Source organism: Coregonus lavaretus (genome assembly GCF_964263955.1).
Source record: "Coregonus lavaretus genome assembly, chromosome: 2".
Lineage (NCBI taxonomy): Eukaryota > Metazoa > Chordata > Actinopteri > Salmoniformes > Salmonidae > Coregonus > Coregonus lavaretus.
Genome location: NC_139989.1, coordinates 21717177 through 21736568, shown reverse-complemented (window position 1 = coordinate 21736568; position 19392 = coordinate 21717177). Strand labels below are relative to the sequence as shown.

The window sequence follows — 19392 nt, the reverse complement described above, 5'->3', positions numbered from 1 at the left end:
GATCTAAACCAGGCAAGAACTTGTCCGTGTAGACCAATTAGGGTTTCCAATCTCTCCAAAAGAATGTGGTGATCGATGGTGTCAAAAGCGGCACTAAGGTCTAGGAGCACGAGGGCAGAAGCAGAGCCTTGGTCTGACGCCATTAAATGGTCATTAACCACCTTCACGAGTGCGGTCTCAGTACTATGATGGAGTCTAAAACCAGACTGGAGAGTTTCATATACATTATTTGTCTTCAGGAAGGCAGTGAGTTGCTGAGCAGCTTTTTCCGTTTTTTAAATTTTCCGGGTCAAGGTTTGGCTTTTTCAGGAGAGACTTTATTACTACCACTCTTAGTGAGATTGGTACACATCCGGAGGATAGGGAGACGTTTGTTATGTTCAACATAGGAGTGCCAAGCACAGGAAGTAGCTCTTTCAGTAGTTAGTTGGAATAGGGTCCAGTAAGCAGCTGGACTGTTTTTTTTTCTCCTCAATCAAGTTGGAAAAGTAGGCTGATCGAGCAGCAGTGAGAGCTTTTTGATATTGCACGGTACTGTCTTTCCAAGCTAGTCGGAAGACTTCCAATTTGGTGGAGCTCCATTTCCGTTCCAATTTTCTGGAAGACTTGCTGCCACTCCAATCTGTCCCCTATACAAATTGATGGGGCACTATAATCACATAGGAATTAAATTGGTACAGCATTCTCAATCACGGTTGCAACAAATCTATCAATCCTCAAAATATGTTAATGAGCCAGAAACAATACCAGGCACCCACTAGTGGTCAAAAGGTTTTTGGCGCTCCAAAGATACGGTACAGTACTGTTATTCTGTGGGGTGGTATTACAGTACCTTTCGAAATACAGCAATACTTTGCCCCGCACACAACATTTTCCCACAATACTTTAGAATTGACAGTATGCTGCAGCAAAACGTATTTTACTGTAGACCCCAAATTACCGTATTATTTACAGTTTTCCGTTACAGTGTACAGTGTTCTTAAGGTACTGTGCTCTGCTCTTCTGTGTCGTAGGTTCTGTGCCTGGAGAAGCAGACAAGTGCGGCGGACCAGCTTTCCTCTGTCCAGGTGAGGAAAGCCAGCGTGGTCAACCCCACCGTCCCCTCCCAGAGACTCTCCGCATCAGAGTTGCCTCTCCCCCCAGCCACCACCACCCCACCACCACTCATGGAGGCCTCCACCCACTCCCTCCATCGCCGGGAGGAGCGAAGGGAGGAGCCATACGGAGGCAGCCCCATCAGGAGCACCTCTCTCAGGAGCACTTCCAACCTGAGCACCACCATATCCAACTCCCAGAAACACCTGCCCCACAAGGACTCCATGGCCAGCCTGGCCTCGGACATCTCCCTGCCCTTCGCCACCCAAGAGCTGCAGCAGAGGCTCAGGCAGCTGCAGAAGTAAATCACACACACGCACTCACGTGCACACACACACGCACTCAAACACACACAATCACTATCATGAGGTAAAGTAAAATCCCTAATCTCTGCTGTGTTGCGTTTTCAGTGGGTCTGCCCCTAGTCCGTACCCCCTGGGGGAGATTCAGCTGACTGTCCGCCACAGCTCCCAGAGGAACAAGCTCATCGTGGTGGTGCACGCCTGTCGGTCAGTGGCCTCACGTATAACACTAGACTAGCCACATATACTGTATATGCCCGGTTCCCGGACACAGATTAAGCCTTGTCCTGGACTAAAAAGCGTGCTCAATGGAGATTCTCCATTGAAAGTGCCTTCTTCGTCCAAGACTAAGCTTAATGTGTGTCCAGGAAACCGCCCCTCTGTGTTCATTTCAATTACCACAAGATCAGGACTTACTCTGTTCAGATTTCAATGTGACTGACGGACCCCTGTACATTTTTCCCTCAGAAACCTCATTGCGTTCACTAAGGATGGATCAGATCCTTTCGTTCGGGTTTACTTGCTCCCTGACAAGAGCCGGACAGGCCGGAGGAAGACCAGCACCATAAAGAAAACCCTGAACCCTGTGTATGATCAAACGTGAGTTCTGACTCGGACTGTCACTGTAGGCCACCTCCATAGAAATATGTATAGAACTTATAAGTAATAGTAATATACTGTATATGATCTCTATGGCCACCTCTTACATTATTTTTTTTATTTTTTATTTTATTTTACATTATGCAACCATTTCACAACCATTAACCATCGCAACCATTCATCACATCATGTATTATATTCATTCATCACCTAGTATTACTGCAGTAGGAAATCATCACTCAGAAATAAACAAAGGAGAATCCGAAAGTGTGTATTTTGTTCATCTGCAGGTTTGAGTTCAGTGTTTCCATGGCGGAGCTGCACAGGAGAACTCTGGACATCGCTGTGAAGAATGGAGGGAGTATACTGTCCAAACACAGAGGACTCCTCGGGAAGGTAGTGTCTCCTCACAAAATATAGTCTATGTCCCAAATGGCACCCTATTCCCTATATAGTGCACTACTTTTGATCAGAGCCCTATGAGCCCTGGTCAAAATTAGCATACTATATTGGGAAAAGGGTGCCATTTGGGATACAAACATTGTTGTACTTTAAAAATGAAGGACTTTTTTTTAATGATTAATGTTATCTGATTGTTGTTGACTCTAGCAATGCTACTGTACTTATTATAGGTGATGGTGGATTTGAGTGTTGAGGATATATCCAAGGGCTGGACACAATGGTAAGATGCTCCTTTACCCAATTTGTATTGTCAGCTATGTGTTGTATTTGTGTTAACATTTGATACAAATTTGATTTGGAGAAATAAACTAGCTTGTTTGTTGTTTATTCCATGATTACAGTGGGGAAAAAAAGTATTTAGTCAGCCACCAATTGTGCAAGTTCTCCCACTTAAAAAGATGAGAGAGGCCTGTAATTTTCATCATAGGTACACGTCAACTATGACAGACAAATTGAGATTTTTTTCCTCCAGAAAATCACATTGTAATAATAATAATAATAATATGCCATTTAGCAGACGCTTTTATCCAAAGCGACTTACAGTCATGCGTGCATACATTGTAGGATTTTTAATGAATTTATTTGCAAATTATGGTGGAAAATAAGTATTTGGTCACCTACAAACAAGCAAGATTTCTGGCTCTCACAGACCTGTAACTTCTTCTTTAAGAGGCTCCTCTGTCCTCCACTCGTTACCTGTATTAATGGCACCTGTTTGAACTTGTTATCAGTATAAAAAACACCTGTCCACAACTTCAAACAGTCACACTCCAAACTCCACTATGGCCAAGATCAAAGAGCTGTCAAAGGACACCAGAAACAAAATTGTAGACCTGCACCAGGCTGGGAAGACTGAATATGCAATAGGTAAGCAGCTTGGTTTGAAGAAATCAACAGTGGGAGCAATTATTAGGAAATGGAAGACATACAAGACCACTGATAATCTCCCTCGATCTGGGGCTCCACGCAAGATCTCACCCCATGGGGTCAAAATGATCACAAGAACGGTGAGCAAAAATCCCAGAACCACACGGGGGGACCTAGTGAATGACCTGCAGAGAGCTGGGACCAAAGTAACAAAGCCTACCATCAGTAACACACTACGCCGCCAGGGACTCAAATCCTGCAGTGCCAGACGTGTCCCCCTGCTTAAGCCAGTACATGTCCAGGCCCGTCTGAAGTTTGCTAGAGTGCATTTGGATGATCCAGAAGAGGATTGGGAGACTGTCATACGGTCAGATGAAACCAAAATAGAACTTTTTAGTAAAAACTCAACTCGTCGTGTTTGGAGGACAAAGAATGCTGAGTTGCATCCAAAGAACACCATACCTACTGTGAAGCATGGGGGTGGAAACATCATGCTTTGGGGCTGTTTTTCTGCAAAGGGACCAGGACGACTGATCCGTGTAAAGGAAAGAATGAATGGGGCCATGTATCGTGAGATTTTGAGTGAAAACCTCCTTCCATCAGCAAGGGCATTGAAGATGAAACGTGGCTGGGTCTTTCAGCATGACAATGATCCCAAACACACCGCCCGGGCAACGAAGTGGCATTTCAAGGTCCTGGAGTGGCCTAGCCAGTCTCCAGATCTCAACCCCATAGAAAATCTTTGGAGGGAGTTGAAAGTCTGTGTTGCCCAGCGACAGCCCCAAAACATCACTGCTCTAGAGGAGATCTGCATGGAGGAATGGGCCAAAATACCAGCAACAGTGTGTGAAAACCTTGTGAAGACTTACAGAAAACGTTTGACCTGTGTCATTGCCAACAAAGGGTATATAACAAAGTATTGAGAAACTTTAGTTATTGACCAAATACTTATTTTCCACCATAATCTGCTAATATAAATGCATTAATAATCCTACAATGTGATTTTCTGGATTTTTTTTCCTCATTTTGTCTGTCATAGTTGACGTGTACCTATGATGAAAATTACAGGCCTCTCTCATCTTTTTAAGTGGGAGAACTTGCACAATTGGTGGCTGACTAAATACTTTTTTTCCCCACTGTACATCTTTGGGTGTGAGACAATTGCTATAAAAAATCCTATGTATCTTTTATGACTGTATTTGTTTGTCATATTTTAGTTTTATGCCATTGCCATTTGTTGCTCCACTGGTGTTTTTAACTCCTCGTTTTGTCTTGTAGGTATGATCTGACTGAAGATGGCAACCGCAAAACAGTCCAGGCATAGAGAGGTAGAGATGGACACAGGAAGACCGCACCTCCATCATCATAAACACCAATTGACATTCATAGAAACACATACCACTCTGCAGTCATATGGTGTTAACACTTATCAAAGGGCACATAATTTTCATTTCCTTTATTTTTTTTCATTTAATTTGTGTGTTTATCATATCGACCTATGTAGAGATAAAACTTCAGGTTTACTGTAATATGCTGTTCCTGCACTATTCAACAACGTCAAAGTTTCGCAAAATTGTCCTGTTAAAAGCAAAACGCTTTTCAGAAGATTTAGGTTAATGTGTGAAAAAGCACATTTACTGCCTTTTTTCCTAAGTTGTCAATGTTTATATATGTATAACTGGGCTAAAATTGACTAAGATTTGCAGGGATTTCATTTTTATTTGTTACTATTGAAGGAAATTATGTTAATCCTATTTATTTTTTATTTTACATTGAATGGACTCCATATCTATTGATGATGTGAACAAATTCTCATCAAAGGGACAGATATGGCTACTATGGTAGTTACAAGCCGTGAACATGGATGATCAGTTCATTTGTTTTATATATTTTTGTCATGCAGTGTGGTCCTCTGTAGCTTAGCTGGTAGAGCACGGCGCTTGTAACGCCAAGGTAGTGGGTTCGATCCCCGGGACCACCCATACACAAAAAATTTATGCACGCATGACTGTAAGTCGCTTTGGATAAAAGCATCTGCTAAATGGCATATTATTATTATTATTATTATTATTATTATTGTTATTTGGTCTTTGTTTACTTCCATGTGTTTTCTTCATCCTAATGGTAATCAATTACTTGTACAGTGATTAAAAGTCCTACCGCTGGATGCACATCGAAAAAGGATGAAATTGTTGTTCAGTACATTCTATACTGTATATTTTGAGGGATTCAGTGCAATATAGAATGATGTTGAGATGGAGGGGTATATGTCAGGGCGGGATGTTGAGATGGAGGGGTATATGTCAGGGCGGGATGTTGAGATGGAGGGGTATATGTCAGGGCGGGATGTTGAGATGGAGGGGTATATGTCAGGGCGGGATGTTGAGATGGAGGGGTATATGTCAGGGCGGGATGTTGAGATGGAGGGGTATATGTCAGGGCGGGATGTTGAGATGGAGGGGTATATGTCAGGGCGGGATGTTGAGATGGAGGGGTATATGTCAGGGCGGGATGTTGAGATGGAGGGGTATATGTCAGGGCGGGATGTTGAGATGGAGGGGTATATGTCAGGGCGGGATGTTGAGATGGAGGGGTATATGTCAGGGCGGGATGTTGAGATGGAGGGGTATATGTCAGGGCGGGATGTTGAGATGGAGGGGTATATGTCAGGGCGGGATGTTGAGATGGAGGGGTATATGTCAGGGCGGGATGTTGAGATGGAGGGGTATATGTCAGGGCGGGATGTTGAGATGGAGGGGTATATGTCAGGGCGGGATGTTGAGATGGAGGGGTATATGTCAGGGCGGGATGTTGAGATGGAGGGGTATATGTCAGGGCGGGGATATGTTCTGCTCTGGTGTACAGTGCCTTGCAAAAGTATTAATCCCCCTTGGTGTTTTTCCTATTTTGTTGCATTACCACAACCTGAAATTTAAATTGATTTTTATTTGGATTTCATGTAATGGACATACACAAAATAGTCCAAATTGGTGAAGTGAAATTTTAAAAATAACTTGTTTCAAAAAATTCAAGAAAATTCCAAACGGAAAAGTGGTGCATGCATATGTATTCCCCCCCTTTGCTATGAAGCCCCTAAGTAAGAGCTGGTGCAAACAATTACCGTCAGAAGTCACATAATTAGTTCAATAAAGTCCACCTGTGTGCAATCTAAGTGTCACATGATCCGTCACATGATCTCAGTACATATACACCTGTTCTGAAAGGCCCCAGACTCTGCAACACCACTAAGCAAGGGGCACCACCAAGCAAGCGGCACCATGAAGACCAAGGAGCTCTCCAAACAGGTCAGGGACAACGTTGTGGAGAAGTACAGATCAGGGTTGGGTTATAAAAAAATATCTGAAACTTTGAACATCCCACGGAGCACCATTAAATCCATTATTAAAAAATTGAAAGAATATGGCACCACAACAAACCTGCCAAGAGAGGGCCGCCCACCAAAACTCACAGACCAGGCAAGGAGGGCATTAATCAAAGAGACCAAAGATAACCCTGAAGGAGCTGCAAAGCTCCACAGTGGAGATTGGGGTATCTGTCCATAGGACCACTTTAAGTCGTACACTCTGCAGAGCTGGGCTTTACGGAAGAGTGGCCAGAAAAAAGCCATTGCTTAAAGAAAAAAATAAGCAAACACTTTTGGTGTTCGCCAAAAGGCATGTGGAAGACACCCCAAACATATGGAAGAAGGTACTCTGGTCAGATGAGACTAAAATTTTGCTTTTTTGGCCATCAAGGAAAACGCTATGTCTGGCGCAAACCCAACACCTCTCATCACCCCGAGAACACCATCCCCACAGTGAAGCATGGTGGTGGCAGCATCATGCTGTGGGGATGTTTTTCAGCGGCAGGGACAGGGATACTGGTCAGAATTGAAGGAGTGATGGATGACGCTAAATACAGGGAAATTCTTGAGGGAAACCTGTTTCAGTCTTCCAGAGATTTGAGACTGGGACGGAGGTTCACCTTCCAGCAGGACAATGATCCTAAGAATACTGATAAAGCAACACTTGAGTGGTTTAAGGGTAAACATTTAAATGTCTTGGAATGGCCTAGTCAAAGCCCAGACCTCAATCCAATTGAGAATCTGTGGTATGACTTAAAGATTGCTGTGCACCAGCGGAACCTATCCAACTTGAAGGAGCTGGAGCAGTTTTGCCTTGAAGAATGGGCAAAAGTCCCAGTGGCTAGATGTGCCAAGCTTATAGAGACATACCCCAAGAGACTTGTAGCTGTAATTGCTGCAAAAGGTGACTACAAAGTATTGACTTTGGGGGGGTGAATAGTTATGCATGCTCAAGTTTTATGTTTTTTTTGTCTAATTTCTTGTTTGTTTCACAAGAACAAATATTTTGCATCTTCAAAGTGGTAGGGATGTTGTGTAAATCAAATGATACAACCCCCCCCCCAAAATCCATTTTAATTCCAGGTTGTAAGCCAACGAAATAGGAAAAATGCCAAGGGGGGTGAATATTTTCGCAAGACACTGTACATTATATCTAAACTGAGATAAGAGTTTGATTATTTTAATACATAATTTGTAAATTAATAGAGGATAATATATTAATGGTCTCTTACACCAGATGATATGGTCATTTTTGAGCAACATTTTTACATTTTTAGTCATTTATCAGACGCTCTTATCCAGAGCGACTTACAGTTAGTGAGTGCATAAATTTTTTTTCATACTGGCCCCCCGTGGGAAACGAACCAACAACCCTGGTGTTGCAAGTGCCATGCTCTACCAACTGAGCTACACGGGGCCTACACATTGTATGAAGTATTTGTTTTTATTTGTTGAATGATGACAGAATGTGCCATAGGCTACTCCTGTACGTAAAGCCATACAATGAATACTGTTTTATCTTGAAACACTTCCCTATTGTGCATTACAAACATCTTAAATCCTCTGTCAGTTATCTTTCCTGTGCCTTATTAACATTAAACACCTTCACACTCACAAATTTACATGAAACCTTTTGGCATCAATAGTTTTCAAGTTTGGAATAAGTATATTCATGGTTTGTTTTGAATAATAAACAAATGTTTCTCTTTCATTAAAAAAGTATCTTGTTTTGAGGTGTTGACTGCAATGACTTGACTTCCCTGTGAAAAGTAGCTTGGCCCTAAATTCATTGTTAGCCTTTGTGAGACTGTTAGCCTACTGAATGTAGCTGCTAGGTCCTTGTTTTGCTGTACGTAAGAGCCATCTAGTGGTTCAGGCGCAACTTTAGTTGAGATGTTATTTAAATTCATTATTATTTACTATCCTGTTACTTTACATTAATAGCATTTAAAATTAACTAATACAAATTTGAGAGACACTCACACAATGTGTGTGTGTGTGTTTACAGATTACTTTAAGTTAAAACCACATTTTTAAGAAACTACAATTACACCAAACATGTGAGGGGAAAACATGTATTTACAATTTACTGCCAATAACATAAGTAGGCGTGCGCTACAAAATGCTGCAAAAATAAAGTACAATCGATTGCTTGCGTGCAAGAAAACGTAATGACGTTGGAACAGACGTGACTCTGGACGTTAAATCTTAAATTTGCGCGGGGAAGCTGCTGGGTGAGTTTGTGGCTAGCTCGTTAGCTAGCTAAATCATAATAAGTAGTCGTTTATGATTTATAAGGCTAACGACATAAAAAATGTATATGTATTTAACATTAACTTCACTTAGTGGTATATGATGTTCTGATTAACTTTAGGTCATGTTTCGGTCTATAAATCGTAAACACGAATCTAGCTAGCTAACTAACTTAGCTATGTTGTTGTTATGACATGTTGCTTTTATCCCAATCATTCAGATATTTGACTGCTTATTTCACGGCACTGGCTAAACATGTCTAAGCGAGAGGCATTTTTAAACTCCGTCTGCAAAGACAATGTGGGGGAATTTCTCAATTTCACTAAACTCCATGTAAGTAACGTTACACTTAGCTAACGTTAGCTAGTTTGTACTGTCAGGTTTATAGCTGGGGTGTATTCATTACGCCTATTCTGTTGCGAAACGTTTTGCACCAGAATAAACCGTTTACTCCAAACGGAAAACGATTTGCAACGAAAACGAGAGTTTCTATTGGACATATTCAGTTAGGCCCCGCCCATTTCGTTCCGTTTGCACTATTTGCTTCTCTTTGGTTCTGAGACGGTAAACGGTTTCCTTTAAAGATGTAATGAATACACCCATGGTTAGCATTTAGCAAGTATGCTCCAACAAGTGAGCTAACTGTTTACCTACATTTCTGAGGGTATAGCTAAAACCAATGTCATTTTTGTCAACCTTCAAAAATATATCTTATAGGACCAATATCATGAATCTTGAAATGAGTATTGTCTATGTCACTGATTTGTTATGCTGGTCTATCTATCTGAGAGCCTTGCCTCTGACCCCATATTGTTGGCTGTAATGTTACCACAGAAGGACACGGCTGAGCCCTTTGACTTGGAAGAGGTCCTACAGGAGCTGCCAAAGGGCCAGAGAGAGGCACTGTGGGCCAGACTAGTCACACTGCTTTGTGACCAGCTGGCAACCTTCCCACCAGAGCACTGGGATGCTGGCGTAGAGGAGGACAAGGAGGACAATGACATGGAGGTGGAGGTGTCCCCAGACCTGGTGAGTACTTGTTAGTTATGTCACTTAAAGTTGTCACAATACTAGTATCGTGGCAAGGAAACAAAGCATGAAGCAGGTTTAATTTGAGGGATACAGTCCTAATGTTGGAAAGGAACTGCATTATGTTGTCACCCAGAGTAACATTTGTTCATTTTACATGCTATAGCACACAATATTTGACATAAAGCAGGTTCAACCAAAGAGCCTCTGGATTTCTTTTTTTTTGCCATGGAAAATTGGGTATCGTGACACTGGTATAGTGACAACTCTACATCCTGGCCATTCTCTATTGTTCCAAACTGGACATGACAAGAAAAATTGTTTTATTCTCGCTCTGTCTTCATCTAATGTAAGTGTTGTCTCCTTTTCCGTTCTTGTTCAGACGCACACCATATCTGTTTTCGAGGGAGTGACTCTAGTGGTCACCGCTTCTGTTGAAGTCATTGATGATGGTGACACCTACAACTCTCTCTTAGAGTGCGCCAACATATTACATGGTGAGTGTTTTAGCTTTATTGAATATTAACTTATAATAATAATTATATTAATTTATTCAACTTCTATAGTGCTTTTCAAACTCAACTCTCCTTTCTGTCTCTGTCGAACAACTCCAGGTGTCTTGCCCTACCTTCCTGCCTCTGAGATGCCTCTGCGGCAGGCTGTCCACCGTCTGTGTGAGGCCTGGTGGAAGAAAGGCCTCCTGGGGAAAGAAGAGCTGGGCCGCACAGCCTTCCTCGTATGCCTGGAGAAGACTCTCATACTGAAGAAACCAGTACGTACCCTTTAGCACCAACATGGCCTGTTGTTGCTTTTCTGTTTTGCTCTCTGTTGGTCTTGCTTTCTCTAGCAAGCTTTATAGGAATCCTTTAAAAAAAACACCGTTATTTTGGTGGAAAATACAGAATGTTTCACGTTTCCTTTTTTGTGGGGGCTTGCTTTTTGTTGTTCGCCCCATATCTGATTGGCTTTCATCCTCTGTGTTTTGTCAAGCCCCCTGTATCCCTAATCATCTCCACCAGGAGCCTGAGTCAAAAAGAAAATGACCGGTCTCATTAAATCTGTTTTATGTCCACTTCCTGGTCTCGACAACAGACGAGAGCTTTCTAATCACCCGGTACTCTCATTCAGTGATCATCTGAAGAATTTGATTTGAAAGAGAGTATGTGTACTTTATTTTATTTCTATGTCAGCACTGAAGTCTTCTTCAACACTAGTGTATCTGAGAGAGGTGGATATTTGCATTGGAGTGATTTACAATTATGGTCTGTGATCTTCTTTTTCTGCCTTAGTGAGATGGATTCCGCTCTTGTCGCAGGCAGTATCTGGGTGGTTCCGTGAAAAGAGTGCCTTTTGATATTTTGTCTGAATTGCATTTTTAAAAGGCTGTTATATTATATTAAATGAGGTGACTTTGAATATAGAGCACATGGATAATTCACTACATTAAATTTTTATTTATACAAATAAAGACTTGCTAAAGTGCCAAAATTCTGCATTTTGACATACATTTTTACATTACATTTGTCATTTAGCAGACGCTCTTATCCAGAGCGACTTACAGTTAGTGCATACATTTTCATACTAATCTCTTCAAATTGCATTCAATACAATATTCAGGGTTTCGCGAATGAGCTGCTTAGTTTGATACACCGACCACACGGTTAACAGCTATAGGCAGTAACCTGCCCTTCAGGGTCTGGAGAACATGTTGGGAGTAGGTCAGCAACCTGATTCTGCACCGCAACGCGTCAAGAGAAGACACAGGATGGGCAGCCATTATGGTGGGAAGCCCCTCCACCTCTCTATGGAACCAGAGGGCTGTGTGTGACATGTCCCTCCGTGCACGCTCTGTGACTTATAGGAAGATTTTAACCCTCAACCCCAAAATTTCTCCCAAGTTTTCACCATAGTTATTTTGTTGATTAGTGATTCATTTACGTCTGTCCCTCATTTTATGGTCAACCCTGTTACGTGAACTGAACTCTCATTTTAATATGGTGAAACTATCCCTTTAAATAATTTTTTTCAAAAGAAACATTGAACATCTAATAGTCAATTTTCAAAAGAAACATTGAACATCTAATAGTCAAATCATAGTGTAAAAGCAGGTGAGCTGGTTCTAATCTTTTTGCCCATTTTCTGGTGTTTTGTGGTGGATTACTGAGTTGGTCGAGCGTAACACATCAACCCTGTTACCCATAGATGGAAAGACAGGCTAGAAATGTTTGAACAATTTAAAACATGTTGTGAAGCATTCAATTGCCACTTCTCAAAAGGCACCGAATTGGTGGAACAAACCATCTGCATTGTTGGCTGTTCTCCAAATTGTGTCTATCTCTGTATTAACCGTTTGTCTCATCTTGGCACATTTGTCTCATCTTGGCACATTTGTCTTGTGGTGTCGACCAGTTTTGTATTCGGGTTGCTGAATGTTGTCGCTGCGTTGTCTGCATGTTCTCAGGGGGCTGAGATCCAAAGGCTGTGGGGTTTCCATGAGGTGCTGCTGACTGTGGATTTTTCATCGGAGGACAGCAAGGAGCTGATCGATCTGCTGCTACAATGCTTCCTCAGTGTCAATCACATCAGAAACGAAGATGTAAGTATGTGTGTCAGAACTGGGTTTCAAATATTTGAAAAATTGATTGTATTATTTGTCTGTGCCTATTTGAGCTTGCCTGGCTTAATATAACAAAATAAAAGACTGCAAACCCTGCCCATCTGGAACTCCAGACAGACTCAAGCAAACGCTCAATGTATTTCAATCGATTTTTGAAGTATTTTAAACCCAAGTCTGGTGTGTGTGTGTGTCCTATCATGCTCACATTGTTGTTCTGACAACCTTACTTTCTCGGGCAGGGAAAGCGTCTGATGGTGTTCCTCTTTAGCTGGAATGTCAACTTCATCCGGATCATCCATGGAACCATCAAAAACCAGTTGCCCTACTTTGCAAAGTAAGTGTTTGCATTTCTAGTTTCCAATTCTACGATAGCTAGCAACCAACTCCGTGGCCTTGTTAGAATGTCAGCCAGATTGGGAGGCTGAAGGTTCCATCCCCGGTCGAGTCATACCAAAGACTCTTAAGAAATGGGACCCGATGCCTCTGCTTGGCACTCAGCGTGCAGGGTTCCCCCAAAAGGTGTCCAGCGGGTGATATTATTTGGCCTCCCAAGTTTTCTGAGCAAAAACATTATTATTATTATTATTCATTTTTTATTTTGTTGTTGAACATAAAGGACTGTAAAATCACCAGGATCGCAGCTAAAAGTGATTTTAATTGATGAAATCTGTTCCCAAGTATTCCCACACATAAATATAGAGGCATATGTGAACGTATCCCAATGTAATCAAGGTTTGAAATGATTCAGTTTTTGTCAAATACTGTGTCTGTTTGGGCTTCTTGCGGTCACTTTGCAGTGTACAAATAATTTATAGCTATGTTCCGGCCCCCCGACCATCCTCCCGCTGCAGAAACAGGAGATGGTCCGTTGTGGCTCGGTCAGGGCTTACTTATTCTAAGGTAGCTGTCAGGAGGCAATGGTTTTCTACTATTCAATTCATGATGATACACCTGTTTTTTTGACTCCTTGGTTGAACTCTTGTTGATTTTCCCAGTTCCCTCACTGACCACATAGCTGAGATCTACTGCCGGGCCTGGAAGAAGGCCTCTGGGGTCTGTCTGGAGCAGATAGAGAGCACCTGCATCCAGGACTTCATGCAGCACGCTGTGCTCCTGCACAGGACCTCACCTGTCCATACCAAAGTCAGACAGGTGGGCATGTGCACATTTGACTTGGTGTACCTCCCAAATGGCACCCTATTCCCTGTATAGTGCACTACTTTTGACCAGTGCCCATACTAGTGCAACCATTGGGCTCTGGTCAAAATGAGTGCACTATATAGGGAATAGGGTGCCACTTGGGACGTAGACAGAGTACTACTTCAACAGCACACGTTACTTGTATTTATTTTCTCGTCTTTCATATCAAGACTGCTAAGGCTTTAGCGTAATATAATAATATATGCCATTTAGCAGACGCTTTTATCCGAAGCGACTTAGTCATGCATGCATACATAATTTTTACATACAGTGGGGAAAAAAAGTATTTAGTCAGCCACCAATTGTGCAAGTTCTCCCACTTAAAAAGATGAGAGAGGCCTGTAATTTTCATCATAGGTACACGTCAACTATGACAGACAAAATGAGGGGGAAAAAATCCAGAAAATCACATTGTAGGATGTTTAATGAATTTATTTGCAAATTATGGTGGAAAATAAGTATTTGGTCAATAACAAAAGTTTCTCAATACTTTGTTATATACCCTTTGTTGGCAATGACACAGGTCAAACGTTTTCTGTAAGTCTTCAAGGTTTTCACACACTGTTGCTGGTATTTTGGCCCATTCCTCCATGCAGATCTCCTCTAGAGCAGTGATGTTTTGGGGCTGTCGCTGGGCAACACGGACTTTCAACTCCCTCCAAAGATTTTCTATGGGGTTGAGATCTGGAGACAGGCTAGGCCACTCCAGGACCTTGAAATGCCACTTCGTTGCCCGGGCGGTGTGTTTGGGATCATTGTCATGCTGAAAGACCCAGCCACGTTTCATCTTCAATGCCCTTGCTGATGGAAGGAGGTTTTCACTCAAAATCTCACGATACATGGCCCCATTCATTCTTTCCTTTACACGGATCAGTCGTCCTGGTCCCTTTGCAGAAAAACAGCCCCAAAGCATGATGTTTCCACCCCCATGCTTCACAGTAGGTATGGTGTTCTTTGGATGCAACTCAGCATTCTTTGTCCTCCAAACACGACGAGTTGAGTTTTTACCAAAAAGTTATATTTTGGTTTCATCTGACCATATGACATTCTCCGAATCCTCTTCTGGATCATCCAAATGCACTCTAGCAAACTTCAGACGGGCCTGGACATGTACTGGCTTAAGCAGGGGGACACGTCTGGCACTGCAGGATTTGAGTCCCTGGCGGCGTAGTGTATTACTGATGGTAGGCTTTGTTACTTTGGTCCCAGCTCTCTGCAGGTCATTCACTAGGTCCCCCCGTGTGGTTCTGGGATTTTTGCTCACCGTTCTTGTGATCATTTTGACCCCACAGGGTGAGATCTTGCGTGGAGCCCCAGATCGAGGGAGATTATCAGTGGTCTTGTATGTCTTCCATTTCCTAATAATTGCTCCCACAGTTGATTTCTTCAAACCAAGCTGCTTACCTATTGCAGATTCAGTCTTCCCAGCCTGGTGCAGGTCTACAATTTTGTTTCTGGTGTCCTTTGACAGCTCTTTGGTCTTGGCCATAGTGGAGTTTGGAGTGTGACTGTTTGAGGTTGTGGACAGGTGTCTTTTATACTGATAACAAGTTCAAACAGGTGCCATTAATACAGGTAACGAGTGGAGGACAGAGAAGCCTCTTAAAGAAGAAGTTACAGGTCTGTGAGAGCCAGAAATCTTGCTTGTTTGTAGGTGACCAAATACTTATTTTTCACCATAATTTGCAAATAAATTCATTAAAAATCCTACAATGGGATTTTCTGGATTTTTATTTCTCAATTTGTCTGTCATAGGTGACGTGTACCTATGATGAAAATTACAGGCCTCTCATCTTTTTAAGTGGGAGAACTTGCACAATTGGTGGCTGACTAAATACTTTTTTCCCCACTGTATGGGAGGTCCGGGGAATTGAACCCACTATCCTGGTGTTGCAAGAGCCATGCTCTACCAACTGAGCTACAAAGGACCAGATAATATCAGCAATCCTCTGGCTGGCTTACTTTGCCACAAAGTTTACAAATTCTTTGCAAGCGTTGATGTGTATTTTATGTGTGTGACTGAACTCTCCCTTCTCTCTAGATACTGAGCTACTTTCACAAACGGAAGTGCCGCCATGGGTTGGATGAGATGCTCTACAGACTCTACAAGCCCATTCTCTGGAGAGCACTAAGTGTACAGTCAAAGTTTCCTTCACACACACACTCTATTTCTGGATAGTGTTTTTTCCCCTAGTTGAACTATTGAAGGAATCGTCTCTCCATCATTGTAGGCTGCCAACTCTGAGGTCCGGGCCAATGCCACTCTGCTCTTCACCGAGGCCTTCCCTATCCACGACCCTAGCCAGAGCAGTGAGAAGATGGACGAGACCATCCAGAAACAACTGGACACGCTGGTCGTAAGTGATTGTATTATGACATTGAATTTCCAAGTGGTCGTTTAATGTATTTGAAACTCTAAAAATGCCATAAGTTGAGCTAAAACATTCCAGAATGTGTAGATTAAAGGGTTAAATAGTTAAAGTGTAGTGAGCCTATTTCATCAGCACTGTGTACAGTGTATTCCTGTTTAATAAGTGTTGTGTCTCATTAATATTCTAAAGCTCTCTCCTGTTTGTTCCTGTGTGTCGGTGTGTGTTTGTAATATATCAGTGCCTGCTGGAGGACCCTCAGCCCCTGGTGCGCTCCACAGCCACCCTGGGGGTCTGTAAGATCCTGGCCAAGTGCTGGGAGGTCATCCCCCCCACCGTCATCACCGACTTCCTCAAGAAGCTGGTGGTAGAGCTGGCCAATGATACCAGCTCCCCTGATGTCCGCTGCTCCGTCTTCAAGGTGGGTGACCCCATTATTGAATACTATAGAACACTATATAATAGAACATTACGGCTATGTCCCAAATGGGACCTATTCCCTATATAGTGCACTACTTTTGACTGGCCCATAAGGCTCTGGTCAAAAGCAGGGCACTATATAGGGAATAGGGTGGCATTTGGGATGCAGACCTACAGTGCATTCGGAGAGTATTCAGACCCCTTCACCTTTTCCACATTTTGATACGTTACAGCCTTATTCTAAAATTGATTAAATAAATAAATCCTCATCAATCTACACACAATACCCCATAATGTCAAAGCGAGGGAAAAAAAACAGAAATACCTTTATTTACATAAGTATTCAGACCCTTTGCTATGAGACTCGAAATGGAGTGCCGGTGCATCCTGTTTCCATTGATCATCCTTGAGATGTTTCTACAACTTGATTGGAGTCCACCAGTGTTAAATTCAATTGATTGGACATGATTTGAGAAGGCACACACCTGTCTATATAAGGTCCCACAGTTGACTGCATGTCAGAGCAAAAACCAAGCCATGATGTCGAAGGAATTGTCCGTGGAGCTCCGAGACAGGATTGTGTCAAGGCACAGTTCTGGGGAAGGGTACCAAAAGATGTCTGCAGCACTGAAGGTCCCCAAGAACACAGTGGCCTCCATCATTCTTAAATGGAAGAAGTTTGGAACCACAAAGACTCTTCCTAGAGCTGGCCGCCCGGCCAAACTGAGCAATCGGGGGAGAAGGGCCTTGGACAGTGGTCAGAGAGGTGACCAAGAACCCGATGGTCACTCTGACAGAGCTCCAGAGTTCCTCTGTGGAGATGGGAAAACCTTCCAGAAAGACAACCATCTCTGCAGCACTCTACTAATCAGGCCAGACAGAAGCCACTCCTCAGTAAAAGGCACATGAAAGCCCGCTTGGAGTTTGCCAAAAGGCACTTAAAGGACTCTGACCATGAAAAACACGATTCTTTGGTCTGATGAAACCAAGATTGAACTCTTTGGCCTGAATGCAAAGTGTCATGTCTGGAGGAAACAAGGCACCGCTAATCACCTGGCCAATACCATCCCTACGGTGAAGCATGGTGGTGGCAGCATCATGCTGTGGGGATGTTTTTCAGCGGAAGGGACTGGGAGACTATTCAGGATCGAGGGAAAGATGAACGGAGCAAAGTACAGAGAGATCCTTGATGAAAACCTGCTCCAGAGCGAAGGTTCAACTTCCAACAGGACAACGACCCTAAGCACACAGCCAAGACAACGCTGGAGTGGCTTCGGGCAAGTCTCTGAATGTCCTTGAGTGGCCCAGCTAGAGCCCGGACTTGAACCCGTTCGAACATCTCTGGAGAGACCTGAAAATAGCTGTGCAGCGACGCTCCCCATCCAACCTGACAGAGCTTGAGAGGATCTGCAGAGAAGAATGGGAGAAAATCCCCAAATACAGGTGTGCCAAGCTTGTAACGTCATACCCAAGAAGACTCGAGGCTGTAATCGCTGCCAAAGGTGCTTCAACAAAGTACTGAGTAAAGGGTCTGAATACTTATGTAAATGTAATATTTCCGTTTTTTATTTTGAATACATTTGCACAAATTAAAAAATAAATAAAAATTCATCGATTTTAGAATAAGGCTGTAACGTAACAAAATCTGGAAAAAGTTAAGGGGTCTGAATACTTTCCGAATGCACTGTATATCTCTGAGTGCAACGGTGAACTCTGACCCCCCTCTAGATCACCACCAGTCAGGACTGTGGTTCTGTGTTATCGATTACTGATTTGTTAAATCTTCTCTCCAGTGTTTGACCATCGTACTGGACAATGGCTACAGCCACCCATTGCTTGAGCAGCTTCTGCCAGCTCTGAAGAACAGCCTCCATGACACCTCAGAGAAAGTACGCGTGGCCTTCCTCGACATGCTGCTAAAGATTAAAGCTGTGCGGGCCGCCAAGGTAAGACACGGCTTGTGTGTGTGTGTGTGTGTTTTTGTTTTTATTGTACAGGCATGTATATGTACATATTCTGTATGAATATCTTTAGCAACGCACATGCCCCGCCAACCTAAGGATCTGTCTTTTTCAGCCATCTATTTCCTGTGTTTTGAGGGGTGCAAAATCCACTTGTCACTTAAATCTTGCTAGATGGATTGCTTTAATTTTAGTCCTGCGACTCTTTCATACTCTTGCTTGTGTCTGTAGTTTTTTCCCATTAACGTTACGTACGACCGCGGAAATGTTTGTAATGACCTGTCAAACACACCCCAGTAATGGCTGAAATGGGATACAATGGCTTTCCATTGAGTCTATAAGAATGCTAAAGCTTCATCTGGGATTTAACGCACCTTCTCCGACACTTGCATCACAAGAAAGAGAAGAAAGATAACTTTATTTTGATGGGTGTGTTTTTTTGTGTGCAATTGAAATAAGTAGTCATTTAATACAGGTGAAATGTTTAGAAATTAGGTGTGCTGAAATGAAAGAAACTAAGAAAATGACACCTGGATTATAGTGATATTATGTCTGATCTTGCAAACAATGTATGTATCTTTATGTTCATTTATTCATGTCTGCAAATATACCCAGTGTGGTTATGCAAATGAGGAACATACTTTTCTTTATTTTAACACAAAATATAAAAATAGACCTGGTACAATAAGAATGTACACTGAGTGTACAAAACATTAGGAACACCTTCCTAATATTGAGTTGTAACCCCTTTTGCCCTCAGAACAGCCTCAATTCATTGGGGCGTGGACTCTACAAGGTGTCGAAAGCGTTCCACAGGGATGGCCCATGTTGACTCCAATGCTTCGTACAGTTG

The 19392-nt window shown here is 42.6% G+C and overlaps 2 protein-coding genes across 2 annotated transcripts in view; both read left to right on the top strand.

Moving 5' to 3' along the window:
* LOC311144386 (extended synaptotagmin-2-A-like) overlaps nucleotides 1–5334 on the top strand; it is a 64126-nt gene extending 58792 nt beyond the window's left edge. The window contains exons 18-23 of the mRNA XM_084180402.1: nucleotides 1014–1396; nucleotides 1506–1604; nucleotides 1866–1997; nucleotides 2288–2393; nucleotides 2630–2679; nucleotides 4605–5334. Of these exons, the coding sequence (XP_084036528.1) occupies nucleotides 1014–1396; nucleotides 1506–1604; nucleotides 1866–1997; nucleotides 2288–2393; nucleotides 2630–2679; nucleotides 4605–4650 (816 nt within the window). The 3' untranslated portion in view covers nucleotides 4651–5334. The remainder of the gene's footprint in view (nucleotides 1–1013; nucleotides 1397–1505; nucleotides 1605–1865; nucleotides 1998–2287; nucleotides 2394–2629; nucleotides 2680–4604) is intronic.
* Nucleotides 5335–9163: 3829 nt separating this feature from the next.
* LOC311147244 (condensin-2 complex subunit G2-like) overlaps nucleotides 9164–19392 on the top strand; it is a 29564-nt gene continuing 19335 nt past the window's right edge. The window contains exons 1-11 of the mRNA XM_084183910.1: nucleotides 9164–9276; nucleotides 9778–9972; nucleotides 10355–10469; nucleotides 10587–10744; nucleotides 12434–12568; nucleotides 12829–12923; nucleotides 13585–13741; nucleotides 15831–15923; nucleotides 16021–16146; nucleotides 16400–16579; nucleotides 18372–18524. Of these exons, the coding sequence (XP_084040036.1) occupies nucleotides 9199–9276; nucleotides 9778–9972; nucleotides 10355–10469; nucleotides 10587–10744; nucleotides 12434–12568; nucleotides 12829–12923; nucleotides 13585–13741; nucleotides 15831–15923; nucleotides 16021–16146; nucleotides 16400–16579; nucleotides 18372–18524 (1485 nt within the window). The 5' untranslated portion in view covers nucleotides 9164–9198. The remainder of the gene's footprint in view (nucleotides 9277–9777; nucleotides 9973–10354; nucleotides 10470–10586; nucleotides 10745–12433; nucleotides 12569–12828; nucleotides 12924–13584; nucleotides 13742–15830; nucleotides 15924–16020; nucleotides 16147–16399; nucleotides 16580–18371; nucleotides 18525–19392) is intronic.